Source organism: Alosa alosa, chromosome 7, assembly GCF_017589495.1.
Source record: "Alosa alosa isolate M-15738 ecotype Scorff River chromosome 7, AALO_Geno_1.1, whole genome shotgun sequence".
Classification (NCBI taxonomy): Eukaryota; Metazoa; Chordata; class Actinopteri; order Clupeiformes; family Clupeidae; genus Alosa; species Alosa alosa.
The window spans coordinates 12,794,213-12,821,371 of record NC_063195.1 but is presented as its reverse complement, the minus strand read 5'-3'; the positions used below and the strand labels follow the sequence as shown (position 1 = coordinate 12,821,371).

Genomic DNA, 27,159 nt, shown 5'->3' with positions numbered 1-27,159 from the left:
ACTTTAATAACTCAACAGCACCGAAGAAACATATTGTAAGCTTATTCATTTAAAACAAATAAAAACTCCCTCTGACGGTGGTGACTTTAGAACTGACTGTGGGCACTAATCTGATGGCGGTGACAGTGGCCACATTACAACATACAATTCCAAAACTTATACCACTCAAGTCAATAGCTTCTTGCTTAACAACTTTGTTATTTTTTGGACCAATGGTTAAATAATCCTGAGCACTGAGATAAACATTTTTCAAGGAATATAAGGTACAATTAAGCAATATCATTATTAAAAGTACCCATCATCAAATATTAAATCATCATAGTAAAAAATAAAGTCATTACCAGTAGGAATTACGCATCACTGACATCATCTTAAACCGTCATCTAGTGCCCCTACTCATGCTAATTCATAGTAATACATTGTATTGTTCTGAAAACTGGATTGTAAACTGTATTTATGACGTGAAGAACAGATAACAAATAACAATTGTGAGCACTGTGGCAAACATTCAATAAGAAACATATCGGTTCAATTAGCAATAGGCTATCATTAAATGGTGTTAAAATGCTATTGTTCAAATGCTAATTGGCTATTGTGATAGATGTTAAGGAAAGGATGTTTTGTGTGTTTTATCTATCTTTTCCCATGCCAGCTTTCACAAACATTAGCTATCATTTTCCTAACTAGCAGTGTTAGCTCATAGATATGAGCATAGACTAACATGGTAAGCCAAACATATGCGCTAATTCAAAAAGGATGATAACGTTATAACATTAGTGTTGGTGAAAGAAGCCTGGTATGTGGATGCATGCAGTAAGCATGATCAGGGCTGTACGTTAACTTTTTTGCAAGTAACACCGGTGCTACAGAGGTTAAACGTTTTGTAGCACCAGCCGTAAATTGTGTTTCATCGGAATAAAATCAATTCAAAATCATCAATTGTGGTTGGGATCTAGGGCTACTGCAACTGGATTGATAAAAGGTCATGTAGTTGTAAACATCTCACCCGGCTACATTGTGTTTGAGAAGAGCAAAATCTATCAGTATGGTATGATATGCCATGCTATTTTGTTGTTGAATTTATAAAAAGCAAAAAAATAATCCCTGTCAGTTCCATGCAGTTCAACTTTTCAACGCGTATCAGAAAGAGAGGTCATGCTACTCCGTCTTCAGTGTCCCGCTGGCGAGACGGTTATCCCCCTCCCCCACCTCCCCCAACATTCTAAACCAATGCACCGTATTGCTATGTAGCATGGTAATGGTATACACCATTTGAAAGCTTGGACTCTTGGGAATCCAAACATGACAACTTTTCATGTACAATCTGTACACTCTAAAAAATGATTCATGAGGTTAGTAGATGAAACTTAAAATAAACAACATTTTCAACATAAAAAAATAACTTTGTTACATGTACATGTATAGGTGAGTTGACAACTTAATTTAAGGAGTTTGTCAAACTGAAAAAGAAAAAATCTGTCTCAACTTATTAACATATGGATTTTCAACACACAGTCTTTCTTCCACCTAACAATAGATAATTATTAAGTTAGTGAAACTTGTAGATCTCGTGATCAAACTTATAAAGCTGAGTAGCCTACTGGACTGAACGTCAGAACCTTCCAGACCACGCGGTCCACGCCTTAGCAGAAATGATGGAACAGGATCCTGCACATCCGAAATCAAAGGTACGTGCTAAGTAGGCTATCACATTTATTTTTGTTTTACAAGCATCAGCTATCAAAATACGGCACACAGTGCATATACATTGTTGTCACATGACAGTACATATTATTTTAACGTTACAATTTGCCTTTTTGCTAATGTGAACAGTTGAACAACACAAGATGGATTTTAGCTAGCTATCTAGCTGCCTTCCATGTTATCTACCTGAACCATTTGAAAAAATATGACCTTTAGGTAGTTGGCGTCTTCCAAGTTACCTGCAGCTCGCTCTAATTTGGAGTTAGTAATGTAGTTTTTAACTATCTGGTGTCTTCAAATTTTGTTATGTTTTGTTTCACCGTGGCGGCTGAATGACCGTGCATTTAACATTTTAACATTAACGTTAGTTCACGTGGTACGCAAGTTTCCACTGGGTGTATGGAGATGAAAAGGCAGTGTCGGAGAGAGGTGTAACAATTATTTTTATTTTTTTATCTGAAGCCTATGTTCTTTGATTTTTTTGTGCTTCATAATGTTCTCCAAGGTCATAGACCAGTTGCACATTTTGATTTCGTTATTTGTTATGTAGGGTGGCTATTAAACATGATGCCGTCCATAGAATGCGTTACGTTTTATGTGGGGGATGGACGGTGGGGGTGCGCGAGCAGAGTCAGGGTGTAGGTGGTGTAACGCGGAAAAACAAGTTTGGGAACCACTGGGTTAGGCCAGTTTTTTTTTACTGTGCATAAGTTTGAGGAATCAATCAGTCAATCCGTGTCTACAAACCACATTTTAGATTTTGTTCATCCTTCATTTGCTTGAGCCATCCATAGCAGTACATAAGGTTATTATTATTTTTTTTTTTATTTAACAATGTTAGATAACGGACATGTGTCATTGCTTTGTATGTCCACATGTTGCGTGTCCACCTCATTTTCTTTGAGCTTGCGGGGGTTTTTTCTGTGTTAAATTTGAACAGTATGATACAAAAGGCAGCATTATGATGGCAAAATAAGTTATTAGGCTACTGTTTGCTGGGAAAGCTGTGGCAAGCATTAGAGCTCTGAATCGCCTATAAATTGAGTAATAGGCCTACTTTTTTACTTTAAAAAATGAATTGTATCTGTAAAATGTGCAAATTTGAAACACCAAGAAAGACTGATCTCTTAAAGGGAAACTTGGCAACTATTTCAACGTAATAAACCCGTTTAGAAATCATTTGGATGGTTAAATGATCTGTTTCGGTGAAAATGGTGACTTTTCCCGCTGCCCCTAGTGTCCCCAGGCGGAAAACCAACCTTGCAACATTGAGACTACCGTCCAGGAAAGAGAAGTGAGATACAAGAAACTCGTTTTAAATCGCGTTTCTTACCTTGTAATATCCACATTGTCAGCCGAACTTATGCTAACCGTTTTGCTAGCTTGTAAACAAATCCATGTGCTTTATCGTTACCTTTTTCCACAGTTTGAAATAGCATAATGCACAATTTCTCCAGCAGAAGGGGAAATCCTGCCAAGTTTCCCTTTAAAGCATTATAGACTTAGACAAGGCCATGATGGAAAATATTTTTGCCTTTCTCCTTGCCTTTATTGGGAGTGTTATTGCTCATTTAAAACATTAGGCAGCCTACGAACACATCTGTCAAGAAATCACATTTAATGAGCTAAATCAATTGATTAGAGTTCCCATACAGATGCTAGGATAAAAACACAACCAGTTCCACAACCAGTTCCATTGAGCTATGCCAAAAGAAAAAGTGTGGGTGGGAATGCCCATGAAAATTGGGCTTTGCTTTGCCTCCTTCCTCTGATAGTTGGAGAAAGAATACCAGAGAGTGATCCAAAATGGCTGGTCCTTCTTAACCTAAAGGACATAGTTGAACTTGTTATTGCCTCTGTTCATACAGACTCAACTATGTTACCTTGACAGCAAGATTTCTGAGCATCGGCACAGATTCCTGGCAGCTTTCCCACAGCAAACACTAATTCCGAAGCATCATTTTCTAGAGCACTACCCACACTACCCACTTCTACAGGTTCCATGTATGTATCTGCTTGTTAGTTTGACAAAAATGATTTTAAGTTAAGACTGAAGACTTGGTGTGTAGTTTGTTAATTTAAAAAATATCAGTGTTGTGTGAAAGCCAGTTTCTTTCTGGATCAGTGTTTATGTTCTTTTTTGATATTCAAAGTTTAGAGGATTTGACTGGATGTAATCTGCTGTTACTCTAATTGAAGTGATATGGTTTCTCTTACAGATGCCCCAATGTCTCAATTAGCCAAACTCCGCATTATTCTTCAGGACCATGACATTCGCAAACTGGACTTGCCTCATGGAATCCCTGCGACTGTGGCTGAACTTGAATCAATTGTGAGAGAGACATTTGAGCTTAACGGGAACTTCGCTTTGCATTATAAGGATGCAGGTTTTGGAGATGAAAATGAGACTTCCATCCATACCTCCGACCATCCTTCAGTGACCTCCATCAGTCCTAACAGCAGTTGCTCTACTGGATCGGCTGATACAGTAATCCTCCCATCACCTGAACACACGACTCGGCGTTCTCAGTGTTGGCCTACTGAGTTTCCAATACCTCGTTTTGCCTATGACACAGAACTTGTGCTAGCGTCAAGAAATGAAGCTTTCAAAAAGAATGGAATTTATCTGGTATTTACCTCAATCCTCCCAGATATCCTTGAGAAAGTGGCTGAAACTGTCTTTCAGTATGGGGCCTACCCAACAAATGCACAATTGTCTGATGTTGCTTTAGCACTAGTTCAAAAGCATCCTTCCCTTAAAGAGCCGGGATCATATAATGGATGCTATGGATGGCTACAAAGACTAAAATATAAAATGGGAAATTATAGATCAAAACTGAGAGCGCTAGGATGTCCTGAAGTTGATGTGAACTCTATCGGAAAGAAGACAGCATGTGACCGAGCACCTGCAAAAAATATAAAAAAGCCCAGAAGGGCAGAGGTGAACTATTTACCCCCTCACCCACAAGGAGAAACTGAAGGAAGCTTGGAAAATGAGAGACTGAACCTGTTTGATGAAGTAAACAAGAGGGACAACCATCAGACCATCACGGAAAAGATGGCGAAGACTTTCTCCATTCGTAGGCAAGAAATCGTCAATGAAGCACCAGCAGTCAGTGACTTAATAGGCCGATGGCCTGTTCTTTTTGATGCAGCTCAGGTAAGCATTTTTTCATAAAATGGTTTGCAGGTTATGTGCTATATTGGGGTCAATTTTTTAATATTGTGCCTTTTTATTTTGTGCCTTTATTTTACAGATAAATGAAGAATTCACACGCATCTCTACCATTAACCTGGCCAAACTGGACCAGTATTCCCCAAAAATAATGGCCTTGGTGTCCTCAGAAGGAGGGGCTGCAAAAATAAATATTCAGCGAATAAAGAACATGTTGCTAGAGGTATGAATGAACATAACAGTTAATTTCAAGTAGAAAACAACTTTTTCCTTATAGGTCATGGCAAGGCCCTCAGAGCTCCGGCCTATATAATTACTAAAACAGGAAACAAAACAAGTTAGATTCAAAAGCAGTCCTTAGATTAAAATGGCTCTTTAAAAACATTTGTTGAAATACTAGCAATTGAATTGAGTTATAATAGGTTTCTTTCTTTATCAATTTATTATTTCATTTTCCAGGGTATCACTAATTGCTATAGTCCAGTCATCCTTCAGCTATTCTCAGTGAGAAGTGGTAATTATTAAAAGCCTGTCTTCAAAATTCTTCTTAGGATGATTCTGTGGAAATGAGAAGAGAGGTTGCTATTTGTGCCATCATTGTGTTCCTAAAAGAAAAGGAGGAAGACCTCTTCAAAGAGGTAGGTAAATCTGAGTAGTGTATAGTGTTGTGCATAAGTTAAAGCGTAACTTTCGCCAAAATGTATCCTACGGTGTTTTTGTGAATGTCCCCTAGTCAAACTTTCGGTTTTCCTTTAAAACCATAATTACGTCCGAAGCGCCACTTTTAAGCTTGTCTGTGTTGTCATTTTCGGGTCAAATGGCCTTTTGAATGGGAGTCGTAGGGGCACTACTATTTTGATACATGATCATTTTTCAACACATATTTTTTAAATAGCAATTTTTTTACATTTTTAAAACACGAAGAAGGCTCTACAAAACATGAAACTTTGATCAAAGTATCATCAGTGTCTCTACACATGAACTTGAGCATTGAGAACATTGTTTGTGTACACAGAATTTACTAAAAGAAAGGTTTTGAACAACTCACTTGGTTTTTCTGCTCGCCACCATCTTGCCAGTCAATGAGTGAGTTTTCCAGAACCTTTCTTTTTAGTAAACTATGTGTACACAAACAATGTTCTCAATGCTCATGTGTAGTTCATGTGTAGACACTGATGATACTTCGATCAAAGTTTTATGTTGTGTTGAGCCTTCTTAGCGTTTTAAAAATAGCATTTTGACGCGATCATGTATCAAAATAGTAGTGCCCCTACGATTCCCATTCAAATGGCCATTGGACCCGAAAACGACAACACGGACAAGCTCAAAAGTGCCGATCAGACATAATTTTGCTTTTAAACTAAAGTTTGACTCGGGTACATTCACAAAAACACCCTGGGATGCATTTTGGCTTAAAGTTACGCTTTAAGACACCCATGCTAAAGTTTATTTTTAAATGCCAGTTATTTCATGGATCCAGGATATTATGCATCCTGATAAAGTTCCCTTGGCCTTAAGAATTAAAATAGCTCCACATCACATACCCTTCACCATACCTAGAGATTGGCGTGGAGTACTTTTTATAAGATCATCTCTCAATGCGAATCAAACCAGCTATTATTTCTAACTGAAATAAAACCATGCCAATCTCTGGGTAGGTGAAGGGTGGGGCTATTTTAATTCCAAAGGCCAAGGGAACTTTATCAGGATGCATAGTATCCTGGATCCATGAAATAACTGGCCTTTAAAAATACAAATCTGCCTGCTTCTATGGGAATTTAAGATAGGCGGTTCCTTACTTATGCCCCCTGTATTTTAAGGAATACTATTAAAAAAATGTTTTCCTCTTTTTAGTCAACTTTAGCATGGGTGTCTTTTAATTTATTATGCACAGTGCTGTATATTTAAAAACACTGTACTATTTTACTCTGATATTAAATATGATTATTTAAAGGAGAATTCCGGTGTGATATTCACCAAAAGTGTGTCGAAACATGATATCGAGTGTGAACGTATGTCTCGTAGCTCATCTCGCTTGTCCCCTGCACTCCGAAATCTGGCGCTTAGTTAGCCGATGCTACCAACAGGTTTTCAAAGGGGTGCCTCGGGCACCAGCCTAGCCATGCAAATAAATCACTGTTTTACACCATTTAGGAGGCTCAAAGTAGCTCCACACTTCATTGGTAGACTTCCGAGGGCCCTCACATTTAAAACGAGACATTGAGAACTTTAAAAAGCACTGGTAGTTTATTTACAAGATGATTTATACAGACAGTACCTTCAGGAAGTTTACCGTTTGCCGCCATCTTGAATTTAGTCACTATTTAGTTCAAATAATTCTGTAGAAATGCATGGATTCCAGTTGCTCCCTGTAGCAGCAACTGGAATTCATGCATTTCCACAGAATTATTTTTGGAATCTGATCCCTTATCATACCTGATTTCAGAGTGCAGGGGACAAGCAGAGATGAGCTATGAGACATACGTTCACACTCGTTATCATGTTTCAACACAATTTAGGTCAATATCACACTGGAATTCTCCTTTAAAACACTTACTTTGCTTCTGATTAGGATGATGGGGACATTACCAACGACCTGATGAAGATGTGCCTTGCTAATGGGGCTGATCTACTCGCTCAACCTAAGCTATCCAAGGGAGTTGAGGCATACTTTTGAGGTATTTCAAAAGATATTCCTTGAGCTGGATGGTCTGAAAGCTAGCCCAAGGGTAATGTCTCTAAAAAATAGGCTGCTGTGCTAAAGATGTGAAGAATTAAGCTGCTGTCATTGAGTTCCTCAGAAAATGTATCAATGATATGGCAAGTTTTTTTGCTCATACAGAAGTCTTGCACTGTTGGCATGCAATTTGATATGTTTTAATCCAATTCTGTATTTTTTTTTTTTTTTTTATTATTTTTTTATTTTTTTAAGAAAAGCAAAAAGGTACAAAGTAAAAGTTCCATTGCCTTACAAGTTCCTTTTCCATACTGTAAGTTGAATGATCGGAAAGCTATAGCCCAAAGGTAATGTATCTAAAAAATGTTCCTCAGAAAATGGATAACAATGTTGTTGCTTATACAGAAGTCTTGCACTGTTGACATGCAATTTAATGTTTTATTAATCAAATTCAAATTTGTATTATAATTTTATTTTAAGAAAAGCAAAAAGGTACAAAGTAAAAATTATATTGCCTTACAAGTTCCTTTTCATATATACTCCTTAAGTTGAAAGAAAACTTAAGTCCAAAGGTAATGTATCTGAAAAATGTTCCTCAGGAAATGTATCAAAGTTTTGTTGCTCATACACACATAAATAACACTGCCTCTTGGAATTGAGTGTTCCAAATCTGATTTCTTTTATTATTTTATTTTAAGAAAAGCAACATTGTCTACAAAGGACAATGTGCAAAATGAGGTAATGTTTTGTTTTTTGATGCTTAGTCAGACTAAGAATGTTATTGCCATAAATGTTTTATCATTGCGTTAATAATAAACAAATTAATTGGAATTGCTTTGTGTTTTTATTCAGACATACGTGAAATAAGTTACTAGAACATAAAAAAATTAAGGTAACAATTTGCATGGATCTTTTTAAGTAATTTCAGCTACGCTGTTTTTGAGTAAATATTGTGAGACCTTTATAGTTAGAAGAACTCAAATAGTTTAGCACAATCAACCTAATTTTATTTGTCCTCTAAAAGCTTAATTAAGTTGAACCAACTTAATTATATTAATTTGATCACAATATAATTCAGTTGCTTGTGCTAAACAAATTGAGTTGGTCTAACTATATAAGTCTCGCAATATTTACTCAAAAACAGCCAAGTTGAAATTACTTAAAAAGATCCATGCAAATTGTTACCTTAATTTTTTTAAGTTGAGACAGTGTATTATTTTTTAGAGTGTATAGTGCTTTACATTGTCAGATTAATCTTACTATGTCTCACTTAAATTTCATCAAAAATGCCCTCCTCTCCCTCTATCACCTTTGGTGCTTCCCTATCTTCTAACTGCAGTGTATATCCTTAGCAATAAGTAGATTCAGCATATTGGGTCTTGACATATTCACAGGAATCCATAGAAATGGAATCTTCATGCTGTTTTATCCAATATTAGTTGTGCAGATGTATAGTCCATCTTATACACACCCATTGAAGCAACAAAGAAAATGGAACAAAATGAGACTTTTGTGTAATTATTCCATATTTTGTGTAGTCATTCTATATCAGAAACCCTGACATACAATCCAAATAGTCTACAAGAAACTTCAGAGTGTTATCTTTCATTTGAGACCAAGATTATGCTTCTACACAAAAGGGGTTCATATGCATGTAAGCATTTGATTGTCAGTATGCATTTTGGATAACCAATAGTCCTATGGGGAGATTCCATAGGGCATTTTACGAAACGCATGAGCATATCTTGGCAAATAATGGTTGAAATGTGGTCAGTTCAGAGATGCTTGTAATCCGACAGAAAAAAAAATCTATATTCTAGCCTTTGTAACTCTGTGTCAGTACAGTTATTCTGATTGTTTCCAAAGAAACTACAGTGTCTCTGTCTAACTACAGTGTCCAAAGAGGTCAAGCATTGGATAGGCCCAACTAGGTGGCCTCTGAAGCAGGCGCTGTGCAATTTCAGACAAAAATTTGAAATTGGTATTGAGAATGAAGCGGTTCATTTTTCTTATACTCATTGTAAGTCAGTTCATATATTTTTGAGGAAGTAGAAGATGTGCTGAAGATTTTGTTCCACTAAGATTAAATTCACGTTTAGTTCATATTTCTAAGTTTTTAGATTAGAGTATGTTCAACTTTATTGTCATTGCACGGGTGAAACATTATTTTTCATCTAACCAGCGGTGCAAATGAGAACTGACATGTCAAACATTTGCCAATATTTTTGAGACGGTAAAAAGCTGATTTACACTAGTTATTGCTTTCATGTGGCTGTTGAAATTTATATCACTGTCAATTAATACACCCAGATTTCTAACAGTATACTTTGCTTTCAACCCTTTTGTGTCAAAGAGTGTGGCAACCCAAAGTCTTTCCTCCATTTTACCAAATACTATTACTTCCGTCTTGTCTTTGTTCGGCTGAAGAAAATTTTGAGACATCCATTTGTTCATTTGCTCAATACACTGACAGAGATTCTAGGGAACCATAGTCATTTGGCGACAGAGCTGTACCGTTTTTTTCAAGTGTTTTGTAGTCTATCAAGCTGAACTCTGTTCTCTGTCAAGTTAAGTTTCCCTCTATTTGTAGCTGGAAATTCCTGATGTTGAAGTAGTAATTGAGCAGATATGTTGACGGATTTTGTAAATTTTACCTTTGAAAAAGATGACTAGTTGAGAGAAGTTCAGGCATTTATTTTGAGGGGGGATTTGTTAACTTCTTGACGGTTGAAAATAGTGTTATTTTAACTTCTACTGATGATGTTAGAAAAGAAAGTCTATCTTCCTTTGCATACGTCAGAGTTATACTGTATGTGCGGAGCATCTCTTTATGGATCTCAATGCGGATCTGAAGTTTGTATTTACGCCATTTTCTTTCGGTCTTCCTACACTCTCTTTTTAGGAGTTTAACCGCTGGATTTTGCTTCCATGGTGCTTTGTTTGTCCTTAACTTTCCTGAATTGTAATGGAGCAATGTCATCCATAATGGTTGTCATTTTTGTCATCCAATTAGTCTTCTACCGTCTGAAAGTAGACTTGACGTCTGTGAAAGTGCTTGCTCAAAGAGAGCCATTTATGATTCTCCTTTTTTTGTCATCATAGAAATGTTATTGGGAACATAGACATTATAAAAGAACACAGAAATGATCGGGTAAGGTCAGGTCTTTAACAGTTGTAGAGACATTGAGAACCTTTGTGATAACAAAGTCGAGGGTATGGCTAAGAGAGTGTGTTGGCCCCCTGTACATTAATTCCTTGGCATAATTGTTTTCAGGATTATCCACACATAAATTTAGATCCTCTGATATAATCTGATAAGACTGACTGATAAGACAGTCAAACTCTATGCAAATGACTGACAGCATATCACCTAGCTCTTCAAGAAAGACTTTAGCTGAATGTTTTGAAGACATGTAAATTGTCAATAATAAAATCTGAGGAGAAGGCTTGCAGTAATGTGTGCACACACAGGTATTCAAATGATGTAAAGTCACCGATGATGACTACCCAGTTGGAAGGATTGGAGTGTGTTTTCTGATTTATTTATTTATTGGTGATGGTATGAACATATTGTATGTTTTTACAGGCTTGCTCATGTTTCCCAAGGCTTGTGCATTGTTTTCTGAGATACTACTCTAAAATGTTGCTAAATGACTCATTACATCATACTTAAAGAAACACATTGTTGACCTAAATTCTATGGTCTATGGCTATGAATCCAAACATGAAAATAAGATAATAGATAATAGCTTCTGCAAAGTTACTGCAATGACTTTAGTAATTTTGTAAAACCTTAAGTGACAAGCACAAGATGCAATAGTGCTGGGAGCTTTTCTCTGTAACATTCTCTATGCATTTGTAATGGTGACGGTAAGCAGAGAGTGTATTTTCATCACTCATTGACATGAACTTGAAAGCATGCAAGGTTTTTTGTGTGAAATGTCACTAAGTCAAATATTGCTGTAATATAGATAAAATAAAAGTGTTATTAGTGTTGACCACCTATCATGCAAGTTCATTTTTTTTTTTGCATATACACAATATGGCTACTCAGGCAAAATATTGTAAATCAAAGTGTTTTATTATTTACACTTACATAAAGAGCATGTTTTGCATAAGTATATTGATATGAATGCAAGATACTTTGATGTTTTGATATGAATGTGTTTTTAATATGAAGATGATTTAATGTTATCATTTATTGTACCTGCATTCATGCGTAGCATTGTGTATAATGTCACTGAAAGTGATTTTTCTCCCATATAATGATATAAATTTACTTATAGGAAAATATAAAATGAGGAGGTTGCACCAGTACATTGCTGAACAGCCAATACCTTGGTCTATAATGATGTATCTTCAGATTTTATAATTTCACAAACTTTTTATTTTCAAAATTAAAACCTGTTTTATACAAATTCCCAAGAATCAGTGAACTGTATTAGGGACCCTCACAGTCTGACCTCTGTATGATGGACCACAGAGATGAGTGTGGGGGGTACTCTAGGATGGTAAAAGTTATTTCAGGATCCATTAGCCTGCTGCTAACCGACGTGAGCGTAACTCTTTTCTTGGAAACGGATACTCTTGGTGTATGCGATTTGGCCATCCTTGTAAATACAGGTCCAGAAACTCTTGACAAGTTATTGGTTTGACCGTCTTGAAAGTTAGTTACTCGGTACACACCTACCCGATGCTTTTTATGTCTTTATGTTACAACACTCCCCCCTGATCTGTTATCAACCAATGAAACACTGTGAAAAACTAACACCCCCCCAAAAATGTCATCAATCACCCCTTGCGTCGCTATAAAAATGAGAAAAATGCTATGTCCGCCATTTTGAAAAGAAAGTTTGTGCGCTCCGTTAAGTAAGTAAGTAAGTATTTATTTATATAGCACATTTTACATGCACAGGGTGCAACACAAAGAGTCTTGGTAGGACTTCGAATACATCGCCCATAAATTTGCCGGTGTGATGCTTGACTTACGATAGGTCTTAGATTAGATTCAACTTGAATTGCTGGGTCTTAGATTAGATTCAACTTTATTGGCATTATGCAGAGTACAAGTACAAAGTTAGCGAAATGCAGTTTGCGTCTAACCAGAAGTGTAAAAAAAGCAGGAAAGTGCAATGTGATATATAAATTATAGACGGACGGGACAAGAAATTGAAAAGAATAGAAGAAGGTAAATATGTGCAGCGTATTAGCAGCAGGCCTATATAGCATATGAACAATGTATGAACAGCATGTAGGCTACAGATATGTGCAATGAAGTAGCAGTAACTTTATAATAGAGAATACTATAGATGTATGCAGCTTATTTACAGAATATATTATAAGAAAACCATATAGACGGATATGCACAGTAGCCTACTGTATGTACAGATATGTGCAGGAGGTTTGGACATCACTGTATCAAATAAAAAACGTAACGCTCAAATCGTGGATTGATCATGTCTTACGTTTCCCCAGTCTGCTATTTGTCCGGATAAACAGACCCCTCAGATTTTCCATCACTATGGGGTTATTGGAAATTGAACAATGCTCTATTAAAGGACGGAAACTGATTTCCGATGCGGTTTTCTGATCTAAACAAAAAAATGTGGGGATTCTCAAAGTATAAAACAAGATATATTGTCATTCAGAGATGTAAAATGATTAAAATCTCCAGAAAACAAAGTTGTGGAAACAGTTGAGTTGTCAAAAGAGAATAGCCTAAAATTACAACCTGAGGAGATTTATTTGACTAAAGGGGGCTTCGTAAGATCGTGGAGCAAATTTTTAGAGAACGGTGTGAGCAGAACTGTTGTTACAGTTTTTTTCCCCTTCCGTTGCTTAAGCAGAATTTTGAAATTTCAAATTCAATTTTTTTTTTCTTCGAAAAACACAATTAACACACAGCCGCCACAGCCAAATAACAGAATCCCTCGGATCTTTTACAAAATGAAACACTTGTTTTAAAATGAAACTCTATTTTGTTGTCAAATCACAAACACACCAAATTATCCGATTACACTTGAATCATGTACACGCAGTAATGTACACTGTAAAATCTGATGTGTTAACTATACAACTACACTTTAAACAATTTGGAAACCGATTGCCCGGAAAAGACAAGTAAAGGAACTTATCTAGATGAAGTTATATCTAAGTAAGTAAGTCAAGTAAGTATTACTCAGTGCACATAAACATTTAAAAAAAAAAAAAAACATCTGAATCTGACAATGTGAATCTGTCAATTTGATTGTGAATTCTGTTCAGAAATGAACGATGCATAAGAATGCTTACAGAGCAATGATGAATGAATGAAATGCCCACCATTCCATGAAGAAAGTGTAACGTTATGGAAATGAGCCTTATTAGGCTTATTATTAAGGATTGAACGAGAGAGTTTATTATTTTATACAGTTTATTATCACAAGTAGGAATGGATAAAATGTTGAAGGTCGCCAAATAATACTGTCCGGAACAGCAAGGCCTCACTATCACACGGAAACACAGAGCATCAGACGCCTCAATCTCTAAACTGAAGAGTACATGTGAAACCTCACCAAATTCACACTAGAGGCTAGCTTTAGGCAGAATGGTAGAATGCTACGTTTAGTGGAATTCCGTGTTCATTTTGGGGCTATAATGAGGGTTCGGAGCTATGTACTGTATAAAGAATGTGTGGGGCAGAAGACAATGACACAAGGAATCAGTGACACAAGGAATGTAACGACGCAGTCTTTTATTGACAACTGACATCCAATCTCGATATTAACTGTTGAATATAAAATGTTTGCTTTAGTTAAAGTAGTGAGGCTGATATGTCTACAGTATATACTCGAATAGGCCTACAATCTGGCTTTATGAAAAATCAGAAAAATTGATTATTAAAGATAGATTATGCAGATGCAGGCCTTAATATGCCTATAAACCCTATAGGGTATTTTACACAATCTAACATACATTTCTCATGCAACCCCTTAAGGCTAACTCCAACATCACCTTCTGCACAAACTAAAAATGTGTATTAAAAGCCTGAGTTTCATACATGCAGGGTGCACACTCTGTAATGTTTATGGTAAATCTTGTCATTATTTGAATGAAAACAGTTTAGCATTACATTCTAGGTCAATGCAAAATTGTGGAAGTTAATGTGCTATATAAGATGTATTAACAACTGGAATAATTACTTGATAATCTTTAAGTAAGCAAGCAAGTTAGTTTGAAGCTCAAGTTAGTTTGAATGACTACATTTTGTCGAATGTGTGTGTGTCTGTATACATGTACATATGGATGTGTGTGTGTGTGTTTGTGAGTGTATGAGTAACAACAACTTTCGTACGAACTTACAACTCAGAATATTATACAATATACAGTACAACAAACTTTACCAAGTTAATTTACTTACTTTTTCTAAGGCAACAGGTTTTCACAGTTTTTTAAGTAAAGTGAACTAATCACAATTTACACTGTAGCCTTTTCTTCATCCTCACCCACTTGACGAGAGAGAGTAAAGAAAGACGGCGGAGCTTCATTTTTCAGGCAACAAAACACCCGATATACACGTTCTCATCATTTGTAGGTAATGGAGACACCACATCGCAGAGATACTCTCTTCTCCCTCCGTTTTACCTTTCAAACAGTTACCGATGATTCCTTGACACGTTTTAAAGTCGTAAGATCTCAGAATGATGGCGTTGTCCGGAGGTCAACAGACTCAGTTGCCCCAATTGCAAATAAAAGTCGTAGCCTAAAATGATATTACACCATCTCTCTTTTCCTCCTAACTCGTTGGGAGGAGGATCTTGATATCTGGAGGTAAAAATGGGCTTCGGTTTTTTCCTCGCCGGAGCGTTCGCCAGGCCTTGGTCAGGTTTAGAAATTCTGTTTTTAGGAGTGACTGGTCCGCTAGACGGCCCCGCAACAGCATCCATATCAATAGTGAGCGCCTCTTCCTCATTGCAGCTAGCGTTCATTCTCTCAGCCATGTTTGCTCCTTCTCTCTAGCTCTTTCTCTCTAGCTCTTTTATCTTCTTTGTGTTTACGACCCTCGTGCTTGACGGCGCAGCGTGTCTTACTGCTTAAGGAATGTCCGCGTTTGCAACATGTGCTACATGTATGTAATACTACACTACCCTCTATTGTGCTTGAACTTTCAATCGCGGGTCATAAGGCTTTGCAGGCTGTAACGGGACCCTCCGTGCAGGAGAAGGAATTCTCTGCTCAGCCATTTTCACACAATGGCTAACCTAGGTTTCACCTCTTATGAGCGCTGATGCTGCAGAGAAGGATAATTTTAAAAAGGTCACCGGGGCCCGTTTGCATCTGCTCCTTTTATCCTCTCTCCGCGTGTTTGCGAACCTCGTGCGAACCTCGTGCTTGATGACGTAGCGTGACTTGAGGGTTAAGGAATACCCCTACGTTTGCAACATACATGCGCATGCGCGAGTTCAACCCCTTGATCACGCCCCTAAACCTTCCCTTCTTCTCGGCCACTTTCAGTCAGACCGTCGGAGGGAGAAGACGTGCGAGGCTCCGGATTCTTTGCTCTCTGTCTCTGCTCTGTCTCTCTCTGTGTCTAAGAGCTCGGACTTTGCTCTGTCTCTCTGTCTCTAAGAGCTCCGGACTTTGCTCTGTCTCTCTCTGTGTCTAAGAGCTCCGGACTTTGCTCTCTGTCTCTGTCTCTGTCTGTCTCTAAGAGCTCCGGACTTTGCTCTCTCTCTCTAAGAGCTCGGACTTTGCTCTGTGTCTAAGAGCTCCGGACTTTGCTCTCTCTCTCTGTGTCTCTCTGAGCCTCATCCCAGGGACTCTGCCTGCCTGCCTGCCTGCCTGCCCCCTGCCCCCGCTACTAGGGACCGAGGAATCCTAAGGAATCCCAAGCTTCCCCAGAGTTCAGAGCCCCTCGCAAAGCCACGCGCCGCCCACAGGGCACCCGCAAACTTAACCGCTTCAACACGGTTCAACACTGTTCAACACGGTTGCCCCTCTCACACTCTGGTTGTGCTTTACAGACTTTTATTTTAATTTCTTTTTTTATTTTTCAATAATACATTTTAAATGAATTAAAAAAAAAAAAAAACTTTTACGGTTTCAAGGTACAAAGCAAAGTTACACCCACGCTAAGCTGAAAGTTCCAGAAAACAACTCCCCCACCCCTTTGTATGATGTCATAAGACACGCCTACAGAAATAAGATCTCCCCATCATGACGCCATAAGCCACGCCTACAGAAATAAGACTTACCCATCATGACGTCATAAGCCACGCCTACAGAAATAAGACCTCCCCATCATGACGTCATAAGCCACGCCTACATCACGTGATCAAGAATGATCTGGAAGGTAACGCCCCCCTGAATCAGCTGAATTTATAATTTGACCTTTACCTCATTTGACCCCTTCAATCATCTTGACATAAGGGGATTCTATATCTCTCTGTTGTACATTCAAAGTCATCTTGAAAACATGTAATGGGCAAAAAACATGGATTTTATATTGTCTCTATTTCCTTGTTTATATTTCTATCAATTTGTTCACCTGATTTTGGCTGAGAGAAGACATATTTTCAGCTGAAAAATAGCCCCCCGTTTGCCTCAAAGTCCCAATTGAAATTTAACTTCAGAGAAGAGAAACAGGTGATAGCTCGCTAATAGCTAAATTATTTCTCCAGAAAGTGTGCTTAGGGTACATGTATGTGTGTGTGTGTGTATATATATATATATATAAATGTGACTGTCAATCACAGTCTGGTGCAGTCTGGTGCGCACTGACGAGCACAAACTTGATAAGAGGGTGCTCGGTGGTAGTGGGGGAGGGACATGAGAGTTGTAGACATTCAAAATGTTGGCTAAGTCCCCTCAATCTGTCAGACTTGCCAACTGCAGCTTTAACATCACAAAAAATGATAATGCCACTGAACAACAAAAAAAAAAACCTGGTCCAAAAAACCTGGTCTGGGAAAAGCCTGTAAAAGTCCTGACAGGAAGCATGCATAAGGATGTAGATCCAGGAATGCACTAATATTTTGTTCGTACAGTAGTACCAGTTTGCAATAATTATTAGTTAACACTAAGTTGTAAACACTTTGGAAAAAAAAAAAATATTAAAAACTGGATATACCGAAAAACTTTGATGTAATCGCTTCCTGCCAGGACTTTTACAGGCTTTTCCCAAATCACTGAAGCAACGTCGATGCAGCGGTAGATAGCAGCAGAGGAGAAGCTATCAGGCAAGTGTTATTTAAATAAACTCCTGGTGTACTTACAAACTTTCCAATGCCTCGTTTTATGAGTAAAGAACATAGTTGTACTACTGTAGAAGTTTCGTACCATTCTGGGATTTATTAGTGGGGTAATTTACAAGATACTAAGTTGGTTACATTAGCGCCTGCAGAAAGTCATTAGTTTCTGACTGTGCTACTCAACCAGGGTTCGACCAAGGGTAAACAGGTTCTGGGAGGGTGTTTGGCTCGGGGTCATGGTGCAAAGGACCCTAGAGTGAAATTACTCTGAACCATCGCTTTAACGTAAGTAAGTTGCAAACTGAGAGTAAATCAGTGAGTTGTGTTTACAGTTTTGCAAAAAGTGTGCTACAAAATTACAACCTGAATGTGAGTGAATGTGCTTTCTGTTTGTTAAACTTGGTGAATTGGCTACCAGCAAGAATAACCATTTAGATTTTAAACATTTAGAAAAAATACATGTGTTTACCAGATTTATATACATGATAAATATACTTTTTTTCTTCCGTTTGGTGTAGGCTGCTCAAGACACATCTCAGGAAGAGAATGCCGTTGGCTGTGAAGGTTGGCTGTGAGTCTTTCAGGACAGAACATTACATCAGTCGTAAAATAATGTGATAAACTATGATTAATCAGACACTAAGTGCAAGTTAGATGTTAGTTGAACAGTAAACAACCAAATAACCCAAAACAATTTAGATACAAAATGAACCAGATAAACCAAGAATACATCACATGTAAATAAATCAAAACAAATCCAAAAGAAAGGAGAAAGAGGGAGGGGGGGACCCAGGAGCAGAATGGCATCATATAAGACATACTATAGAACCCAGTACAAAATTCTACTGAAATAGAGTACCGAAATGTGACGTTCCGTTTTCATGTCGGCAGTGTCACTGGATCTAAACAAACTTTCGAAGTGGCTTCATATCAATGAATGTAGACATGTGGGATCGTTTCTGGCCAATAAATTGTTTTAAATGTAGTCTATAGCCATCAAACAAGTTTTACCTGCTAGTCAGCAGCTTAGCCTTGGGGATCAATAAAGTATCTATCTATCTATCTATCTACAGTATCTATCTATCTAGCCACATAACATGGATTCCCTGGCAGGCACAATAGAAAGAAACACAATTTCAGTGAATATTTCACATCTTATCAAAGACTGGCGGCTGTTAACTCATTGAGTGCCAAAATGCGTTGAGTGCCAAAAACGTAATATTACGTTTTTAGCTTTTTTTTAAAAAAATGACAAAACTAGACACTCTAACACACCTTATATGTGATTTTGGGAACTCTGTGATGAATGGAAATGAAATATATGACGATCGAAAACTCAGGAAAACGCACAATCTGGACATTTTATCATAACTCGGTTGCCGCTTTGGGTCGAATCAGTGACGCATGCACGTCAGCTCAAAACCAGGCCATTTTTGTGGGTCTATCACTAGGTGGCAGTCTCGCCAGGTCTCGCTAGGTCACTTCCCGGAACCTTTACAGGCAACACTTCATATTTCATGAAAGACGTTATACCTCCATTTCTAGAAAAAAAACAGCGATTTTGATGAAAACTAGCCACTGTTTGAACTAGCTTGGGATTTCTCAGGAACAGAGGCGTGTAGAAATACACGGTTTGCACCCACTGAGAGCTTAAAGTCTCAACTTTCAAACGAGCCATTGTATGTGTTCATAGCTATAACACAGAATATGCTGTGGCTGTACAAAAATCATCAACAATGGTCTAGATTGCTGGCACTCTAGGACAAAGCTTCCGAAAACAGCTTGGCATTCAATGAGTTAATAGTGACATTTTTTGCCTCGAAAATAAAGCCAAGACACGTCCGTGAACTAAAGGATTTTAAACACATGCTATGACGTTACATGAAGGTCTCTTTTATGGAGAAAACCCATGCTAAAATAAAACTCTGTAGTCACAAATTTGATTGTGTTGGTATGAATATATGTTGTAATATGTGATTCCTACTGTGTAAAAAAATATACTAACGTCATGGAAATGTTGTACAATTATTTAAATAGATTAAGAAAGCCACCGATATGGCGAATACTATAGCTGGATTGATTTGTTTAGATGCAGTGGAATTGCTGCCTTGACAATGCTACATCATGGCTTCGGTGCTCTATTCTACTGATCTCTAAGCATAGCTACAGTATCAAACAAATGTGAACCTTTGAGACGGAAAATTGCTTGAAAATCTCAGTGCTCAGGGGCAGTGGTAGTGTAGTGGTTAAGAAGCCGGGCTAGCATGCAGTACCCTGAAAGGTTGTGGGTTCAATTCCCGGCTTTCACCATTGTCCCCTTGAGCAAGGCACTTAACCCCAAGTTCCTCTGTGGACATTGTAGTCTCTTGTAATATAATTGACATCTGTCTGAAGTCACTTTGAATGAAAGCTAAATGTAGGCTAAATAGTATTGCAAAAGCTTATAGGAGCACAATGACGTGTGTCTGTGTGTCCTAATGTCTGTGGCACGCATATCTCGCTGACCGTTTGTCAGACTGATTTCAAACTTGGCAGGTGTCTTACGGGCATGAGTAAGTGCAGTGCCAAATTTGACGTTTGAATAAGAAATGCAAAAGATATTGTTAAATATATTGGTAAAAGAAGCACACATTGGCTTTCGCCGCTAGCCCCTCCCCCTCCCACACAGCACTGTACTGTAAGCTACCAGTGAGGATAGAAGCAGGGCTTTGGCAGAACTGGATCAGTGTAGGTTACACGGGTAAAAAACTTAAGCGAGTGCAAGGTGTGTTAACATGTCTGACCTCAACAATAAATAAGTATATATACTTTTTTGATCCCATGAGGGAAATTTGGTCTCTGCATTTAACCCAATCAGTGAATTAGTGAAACACAAACAGCACACAGTGAACACACAGTGAGGTGAAGCACACACTAATCCCGGCGCAGTGAGCTGCCTGCTTAAATGGCGGCGCTCGGGGAGCAGTGAGGGGTTAGATGCCTTGCTCAAGGGCACTTCAGCCGCGGCCCACTGGTCGGGGCTCAAACCGACAACCCTCCGGTTACAAGTCCAGAGTGCTAACCAGTGGGCTACGGCTGCCCTGTATGCGGTTTGCTTGCATAAAATGATGCCGCGGATTTTGCAACAACACGGCAACACACGAATGACGTAAAAAATGATGTGCAATAAACGGACACTTCAAATAGCCCAGTGAACACCACTAACCACTTGCACAGTTTTGAAAACGAACGTTAAGGGTTGTTTTAGGACATGTTTGAGCATGCCTGTTGGCAGCCACTCTGAGTAGTCAAAGGCGATTCAAAACGAGTCAGAAAAGTTGAGACAGGACCAATCGTCAAAATTTCGGTGTCCACCACTCTAGTTCATCCAAAATAAACCAGAAAAGGGCCTTAAAGTGCTAAAAAACGGAATTTTCCTTTAAAATATTTATTAAGTAGAACTCAGTTTTTGTCTTTTGTGAGTCACTTAATTTTGAGGTGGAAAAGTAAAAAATCAAGTAAACTTACTTTTAAAAAATCATGCAAAATCATTTTTACATCTGTGCACCTGATGACGTTGTTATGTTGTCTACATGTTCACTGTTTACAACTCTGGTAGTATTGAGTGACAGGATTATTATCCTACGTAACCATGTTTCACGATTATGTGTAGTAAACTAAATATTACGATGCATGCTGGGAAGCCTGCAAAATTCACCTCAACTTTACTCAATAACTAGATCTACCGCAGAGCGGTACAAAATATGACCGCCGCCCAGTCCAGCACATGTTTTCCACAAAAATAAGTCACGCTGAAAGGCATACAGTATATGATTCTAACTGTCTCACTGAATTGCATTATGCACACTCAATTCTCACTGGTATTTGCTAGACAACAAGTACCAAAACATGATTAGTTCATAGATTTCACATGTAATATACATTTTATACAACCCCACCCCCATCTTGCCTGTTCATAATTCTGAGAAATTCTTGAATTGTATGCATGTGTGCGTGTACACGATTATGTTTATGTGTGTCTGGGTATGTGGGTGGGTGTGTGTGCGTGCATGTGCTTGTGTGTTTGCCTGTTTATGTGCCTGTGTGTGTGCATGTGCATGCATGCATATATATGTCTACTGTGTGAGTATGTGTCATACGTAGGATTACTGTAAATGTATGTGTGTGCGTGTCTCTGTTTATGCACATGTGTGCATATGGAATGGGTTTACATGACCCCTGGAGGCAAACATACGCAAAAAGTTGGTCATCCTAGGCCCTACGGTTCTCAAGATATTCACAAAAAACTATGTCTGCCCTACCCTCCTTTCGGGGGGTCCAGTCCAGCGGGGGGCCTACACCGGTCTTACAGTGTCCCGGGAATCCTTGACGGAAATTTGGACATGCAAAAAAGAAAAAAAAAAATCTGACTAAACCTGCGCTGCGGTCATAATTACATATAAACAACTAAAGTTAATGTATTATTATTTGTCATTTTTATCCTGCTGTGAAGTCTTATTTCTAAGTTTTTGGCTTATTGTTTTGAGCGTAGACACATGGGTGATATTTCTTTGTTTACAGTTTTTTCTCGATCGTTTTGATATTTGTGTCAACTCTGAAATCACGTTCTCAAAACAGTTAACACCAATGTCTGAACAAAAGCACTCTGGACAAAATGACACATTTTGCTTGAAAAAGGCTGTTACTCTCTCAAAACACTTAAAACATGCAGCAAAAGCAAATCTTGCCTTCAAACACTACAACTTGTTGCCAATTCAAAAACACTCTTTAAAGGTAAACTATGCAGTATTGGCAATTTCCTTATTGTTTTCTTGGTTTTTGCTTCTTTTTCGCTGGCTCTGTCATGACGAATGTCTGAGAAACTCCATCGCTACCTTTTTCTAGCCGGTGCCTGGCGTGTATGTGTATTTGAATGCAGTAAAGCAATTTGTTTCACTCGTTATACTTCCTGACACTGAGGCCGTCGGCCTGCCGGCCCACAGTTGCAAGGGTGGTCACAGGCGCTAGGAAGCGAGACGGCCACCATTCAACCCGAAAAAAGTCATATAACCATTCCAATGACTCTAATGCTGTTAAATGAAGGTAAATGAAGCTAAAAGAAGCTAAAAAACTTGCATATAAAGCTAAAAACCTGCATAGTGTGCCTTTAATCAATCATTACACACTGGACAACAAAATGCAAAATCTAGTTCTCAAAATGAGCATTTTTGCTATGTCTGTTCCATTCCGGTCGATTTCTTTTCCCTACAGTACTCCGTCTGGAATAGGTTGATTCACGCTCGTTTACTTCGGCAGTTGGGCAGCCGACCAACCAGCGAACAGAGGGCATCCCTGAGAGCGATTACGTACCCAGGCATGGTGTTTCAATGACTACGTCCCCGCCCCTGATCTAAATTTCATCAGCAATGCCTTCTAGCCTGGAAACTATGCTATAGCCACAATTTTTCACCTCATAAAACACTTATTTGGAATAATGCTAACATTCTGATTAAAAACAAGTCCATATTTTTCTCTAAATGGTATGATCATGGAATCAAAGTCAAAAGTCAAAGTCAAAGTCAGCTTTATTGTCAATTTCTTCACATGTTCCAGACATACAAAGAGATCGAAATTACGTTTCTCACTATCCCACGGTGAAGACAAGACATATTTTACCAATTTAAGTCCACAGACAAACATAACATTCAAGTAAACAAAAAAGTAAGTAAATAAGTAAATAAGAGGGCACATATACTAATGAAAAAATAAGAGCAGCAAAATTTGGTTGAAATTGTGCATGGACAGTCAATAAAATACTAGTGCAAAGTCAGGCCAATAAAAGGCTTGGGTAGTTCTGTTTGACCTAAGTAATAAAGAAAGTGGCATAGTGGTGCAAGTAATTTAAGAGCAGCAGATGTGTTGTGTTTTCAGGACAACAACACCAAGTTGTAAAGTGTACAAGTGTGCAAGTGGAGTAGTGCAGGCGGCCATTGTGGGTCCAATGTCCAGGATGTTATGTAGCTGAGGGTGGAGGGGGGAGAGGAGGGAGAGAGTTCAGCATCCTTACAGCTTGGTGTATGAAGCTGTTGGTGAGTCTGGTAGTCTTGGGAGCGCAGGCTTCTGTACCTCTTCCCAGAGGGCAGTAGATCAAACAGATTGTGAGCGGGGTGACTTGAATCACTCACAATTTTGGTCACCTTTATTGGTGAGGAGGTGGGTGGTGTAAATGTCCTTCAGGGAGGGGAGTGAAGCACCAATGATCCTTCCAGCTGTGTTCACTATGCGCTGCAGGGCTTTCCTGTTGTATTCAGTGCAGCTTCCGCCCCCACACAGCGATACAGCTGGAGAGGATGCTCTCAATGGTGCCTCGGTAGAATGTGGTCAGGATGGCTGGTGGAGCACTTGCTCGCCTGAGTTTCCGCGAGGAAGTACAGGCGCGCTGAGCTCTCTTCGCCAGTGATGCAGTGTTGGTGGTCCAGGAGAGGTCTTCACTGATGTGCACCCCAGGAATTTGGTGCTGCTCGCTCTCTCCACCACAGCACCGTCGATGGTCAGTGGCAGGTGTTGGGTGTGACCTCTCCGAAGTCAACAACAATCTCTTTGGTCTTGCTGACGTTCAGCAGGAGGTTGTTGTCCCTGCACCACGTGGTCAGATGGTCGACCTCCAACCTGTATTGAGTCTCCGTAAGCCCTTGGTGATGAGACCCACCAGAGTTGTGTCGTCAGCAAATTTCACTATGTGATTGTTGCTGTAGGTTGCAGTGCAGTCATCGTCAGCAGGGTGAAGAGCAGCGGACTGAGCACGCGAGCCTTGGGGGCCCTGTGCTCAGTGGGATGCTGCTTGAGGTATTGTTGCCAACACGTACTACTTGGGGCCTCTGACAGAGGAAGTCCAGTAGCCAGTTGCAGAGGTAGGTACTGAGTCCCAGTTTGTCCAGATTGCAGATGAGTTGTTGTGGTATTATGGTGTTGAATGCAGAACTGAAGTCTATAAACAGCAATCTCACATATGAGTCTCTTTTTTCCAGGTGGGTGAGGGCTGGGTGGAGGGCAGAGCAGATTGCATCCTCTGTAGACCGCTTGGCTCGGTATGCAAACTGGAAGGGGTCCAGGGTGGGGGGGAGAATGGCTTTGATATGTGACATGACAAGCCGCTCAAAGGACTTCATGATGATGGGTGTCAGTGCCACAGGGCGGTAGTCATTGAAGCAGGATGGAGCAGTTTTCTTCGGCACAGGTATGATGGTGGCAGCTTTGAATCTACAATGTTATTTCTTTATTTGACAGATCTGGTGCAATTCTGACTTATGAACAATTTATGTCACGTCATAACTTCCCCGTCCCGTTTAGGGAATTTAGCTTGCTTATAAAGGCTATTCCAAAAGGATTAATCCAATTGATAAAGAATCATCTATCTTTTGGAGGAGAGGATATAATACAACATAACCTAGTTTTGAATGGGATAGATATAATGGACAGAAAGTTTAGTAATAAACATGTTCGCAAGGTCCTTCAGGTTAAAAATAGAATTACACCAAGGGGCAAGTTCTATTGGCAATCTGTTGTTAAGAGAGAGGGGGAAAAAAGTCCAAACACCAGTATATGCTCCCAAGTTATAGTTTAATTACCGTGACGTTTCGGGCCCACTCAAGCCCTTCATCAGACGTGAGTCAACAATCCAAAGACATATGTACAATTAAGTGATCACATGATCACACAGTGGTGTTACACAGGCAAGTAATTATCCAATCACAGCAATAGCCAATACATGTTCAGTAATGCAGTGCATACATACATCCATACACATATCTACATTTTCCATTTTCCGGTAATTAAACTATAACTTGGGAGCATATCCTGGTGTTGCGGACTTTTCCCCTCTCTCTCATCGTAAGTGTTTTGTCCAGCACCCAGGATTAGATCGGGATGTGCGTGCGTTTTTTCCTCTTTATACTGCAATCTGTTGTTAAGGACATCAACTGGCATAAAGCTTGGCTGTTACCTTATAAATATTGTATCACTAATAAAATTAAGGAAGTTCACTTCAGAATTCTTCATAAGGTATATCCAGTGAATGTTAGCATAGCTAAATATGCAGATGTCAGTGCTATTTGTTCTTTTTGTGGTAATGAGGATGAAACACTGCAACACCTTTTTTTTTATTGTAAGGAAACCACATTGTTTATCAACAACTTATCCAGGCATCTTTTTGACTCCTACTCTCTAAATATTAAAGATGTTTTGTTTTATTATGAAAACCCTGATAACAGCTCACTTGAATATGTTGTAAACTTCCTTATTTTGCACTCTAAATTTTTTCTCCATAAACGAAAATGGCAGAAGGCACGACCTTCCTTTTGTGCCTTTAAGGCAGAAGTAAACCTGCTCATCAGTTCACTCAGAGTGGTAAAGACAACAAAAAAAACGACAGACTCCTATGTGTCCTTCACACAGTGTGGAAAGACTGATCTCTTCCTCTCATTGTAATCATAACATATGATTTGTATTATGTCTTGTATTTATTTTCTCTTATAATATTATTTTATTTGTTTATTTATTTTTGTTGATGTTTTCCTTTATGTCTGTGTTCTACTGTCTCTAGTCTCAATTTTTGTATATACTGTTATTGCATTAATAAAAAAAAAAAAATACGTCCCCGCCCCTGAAGCAGATCGCTTGGAATACATCAACGTAGGGAGCGAAAAGGACTTATACTTATGAAATCTTTGAGCAAATGTAAATAATAGTTTATCCTATTAACAGGAGTGTCATGAACGAAGTCACAGTGGAGTAGGATGTTATATCGTCAGCTAAACTTTAGTCATAGATTTTGTCACTTGAAATAGGCTACGAACATACCCGAGTCAAACTGTAGTTTAGTAGCCTATGCTACATGGTCGGGTCAAAATTGCTATTTTTCAAACACTAAGAAGGCTCGACATAATTTGAAACTTTGATCGAAGCATCATCAGTGTCTCTACATATGAACTCGAGCATTAAGAACATTGCTCGTGTAGGCCTACACATAGTTTACTAAAAAGAAAGATTTTGGACAACTCACTCCTTGCAAGATGGCAGCAAGCAGAAAAAAACAAGTGAGTTGTTCAAAACCTCTCTTTTAGTAAACTCACCAAATGTTCTCAATGTGTACACCAACAATGTTCTCAATGCTCGAGTTCATGTGTAGAGACACTGATGATACTTCGATCAAAGTTTCATGTTGTGTCGAGCCTTCATAGTATTTGAAAAATAGCGATTTTGACGCGATTGTATCAAAAAAGTATTAGCCCTATAGGAATCCCATTCAAAAAGTCATTTCACCCAAAAAACGACAACGCATACAAGCTTAAAAGTGGCGCTTTGGACTTACTTATACATTTATATGAAAGTTTGAC

The 27,159-nt window shown here is 38.7% G+C and overlaps 1 protein-coding gene across 1 annotated transcript; it reads left to right on the top strand.

Moving 5' to 3' along the window:
• Nucleotides 1-4,126: 4,126 nt before the first annotated feature.
• On the top strand, nt 4,127-7,674 carry LOC125298466. Its single transcript, XM_048249218.1, has 4 exons — nt 4,127-4,864; nt 4,962-5,102; nt 5,431-5,517; nt 7,452-7,674. The coding sequence occupies exons 1-4, from the start codon at nt 4,520-4,522 to the stop codon at nt 7,554-7,556; spliced, it is 678 nt and encodes a 225-aa protein (XP_048105175.1). The 5' UTR covers nt 4,127-4,519; the 3' UTR covers nt 7,557-7,674.
• Nucleotides 7,675-27,159: the final 19,485 nt, after the last annotated feature.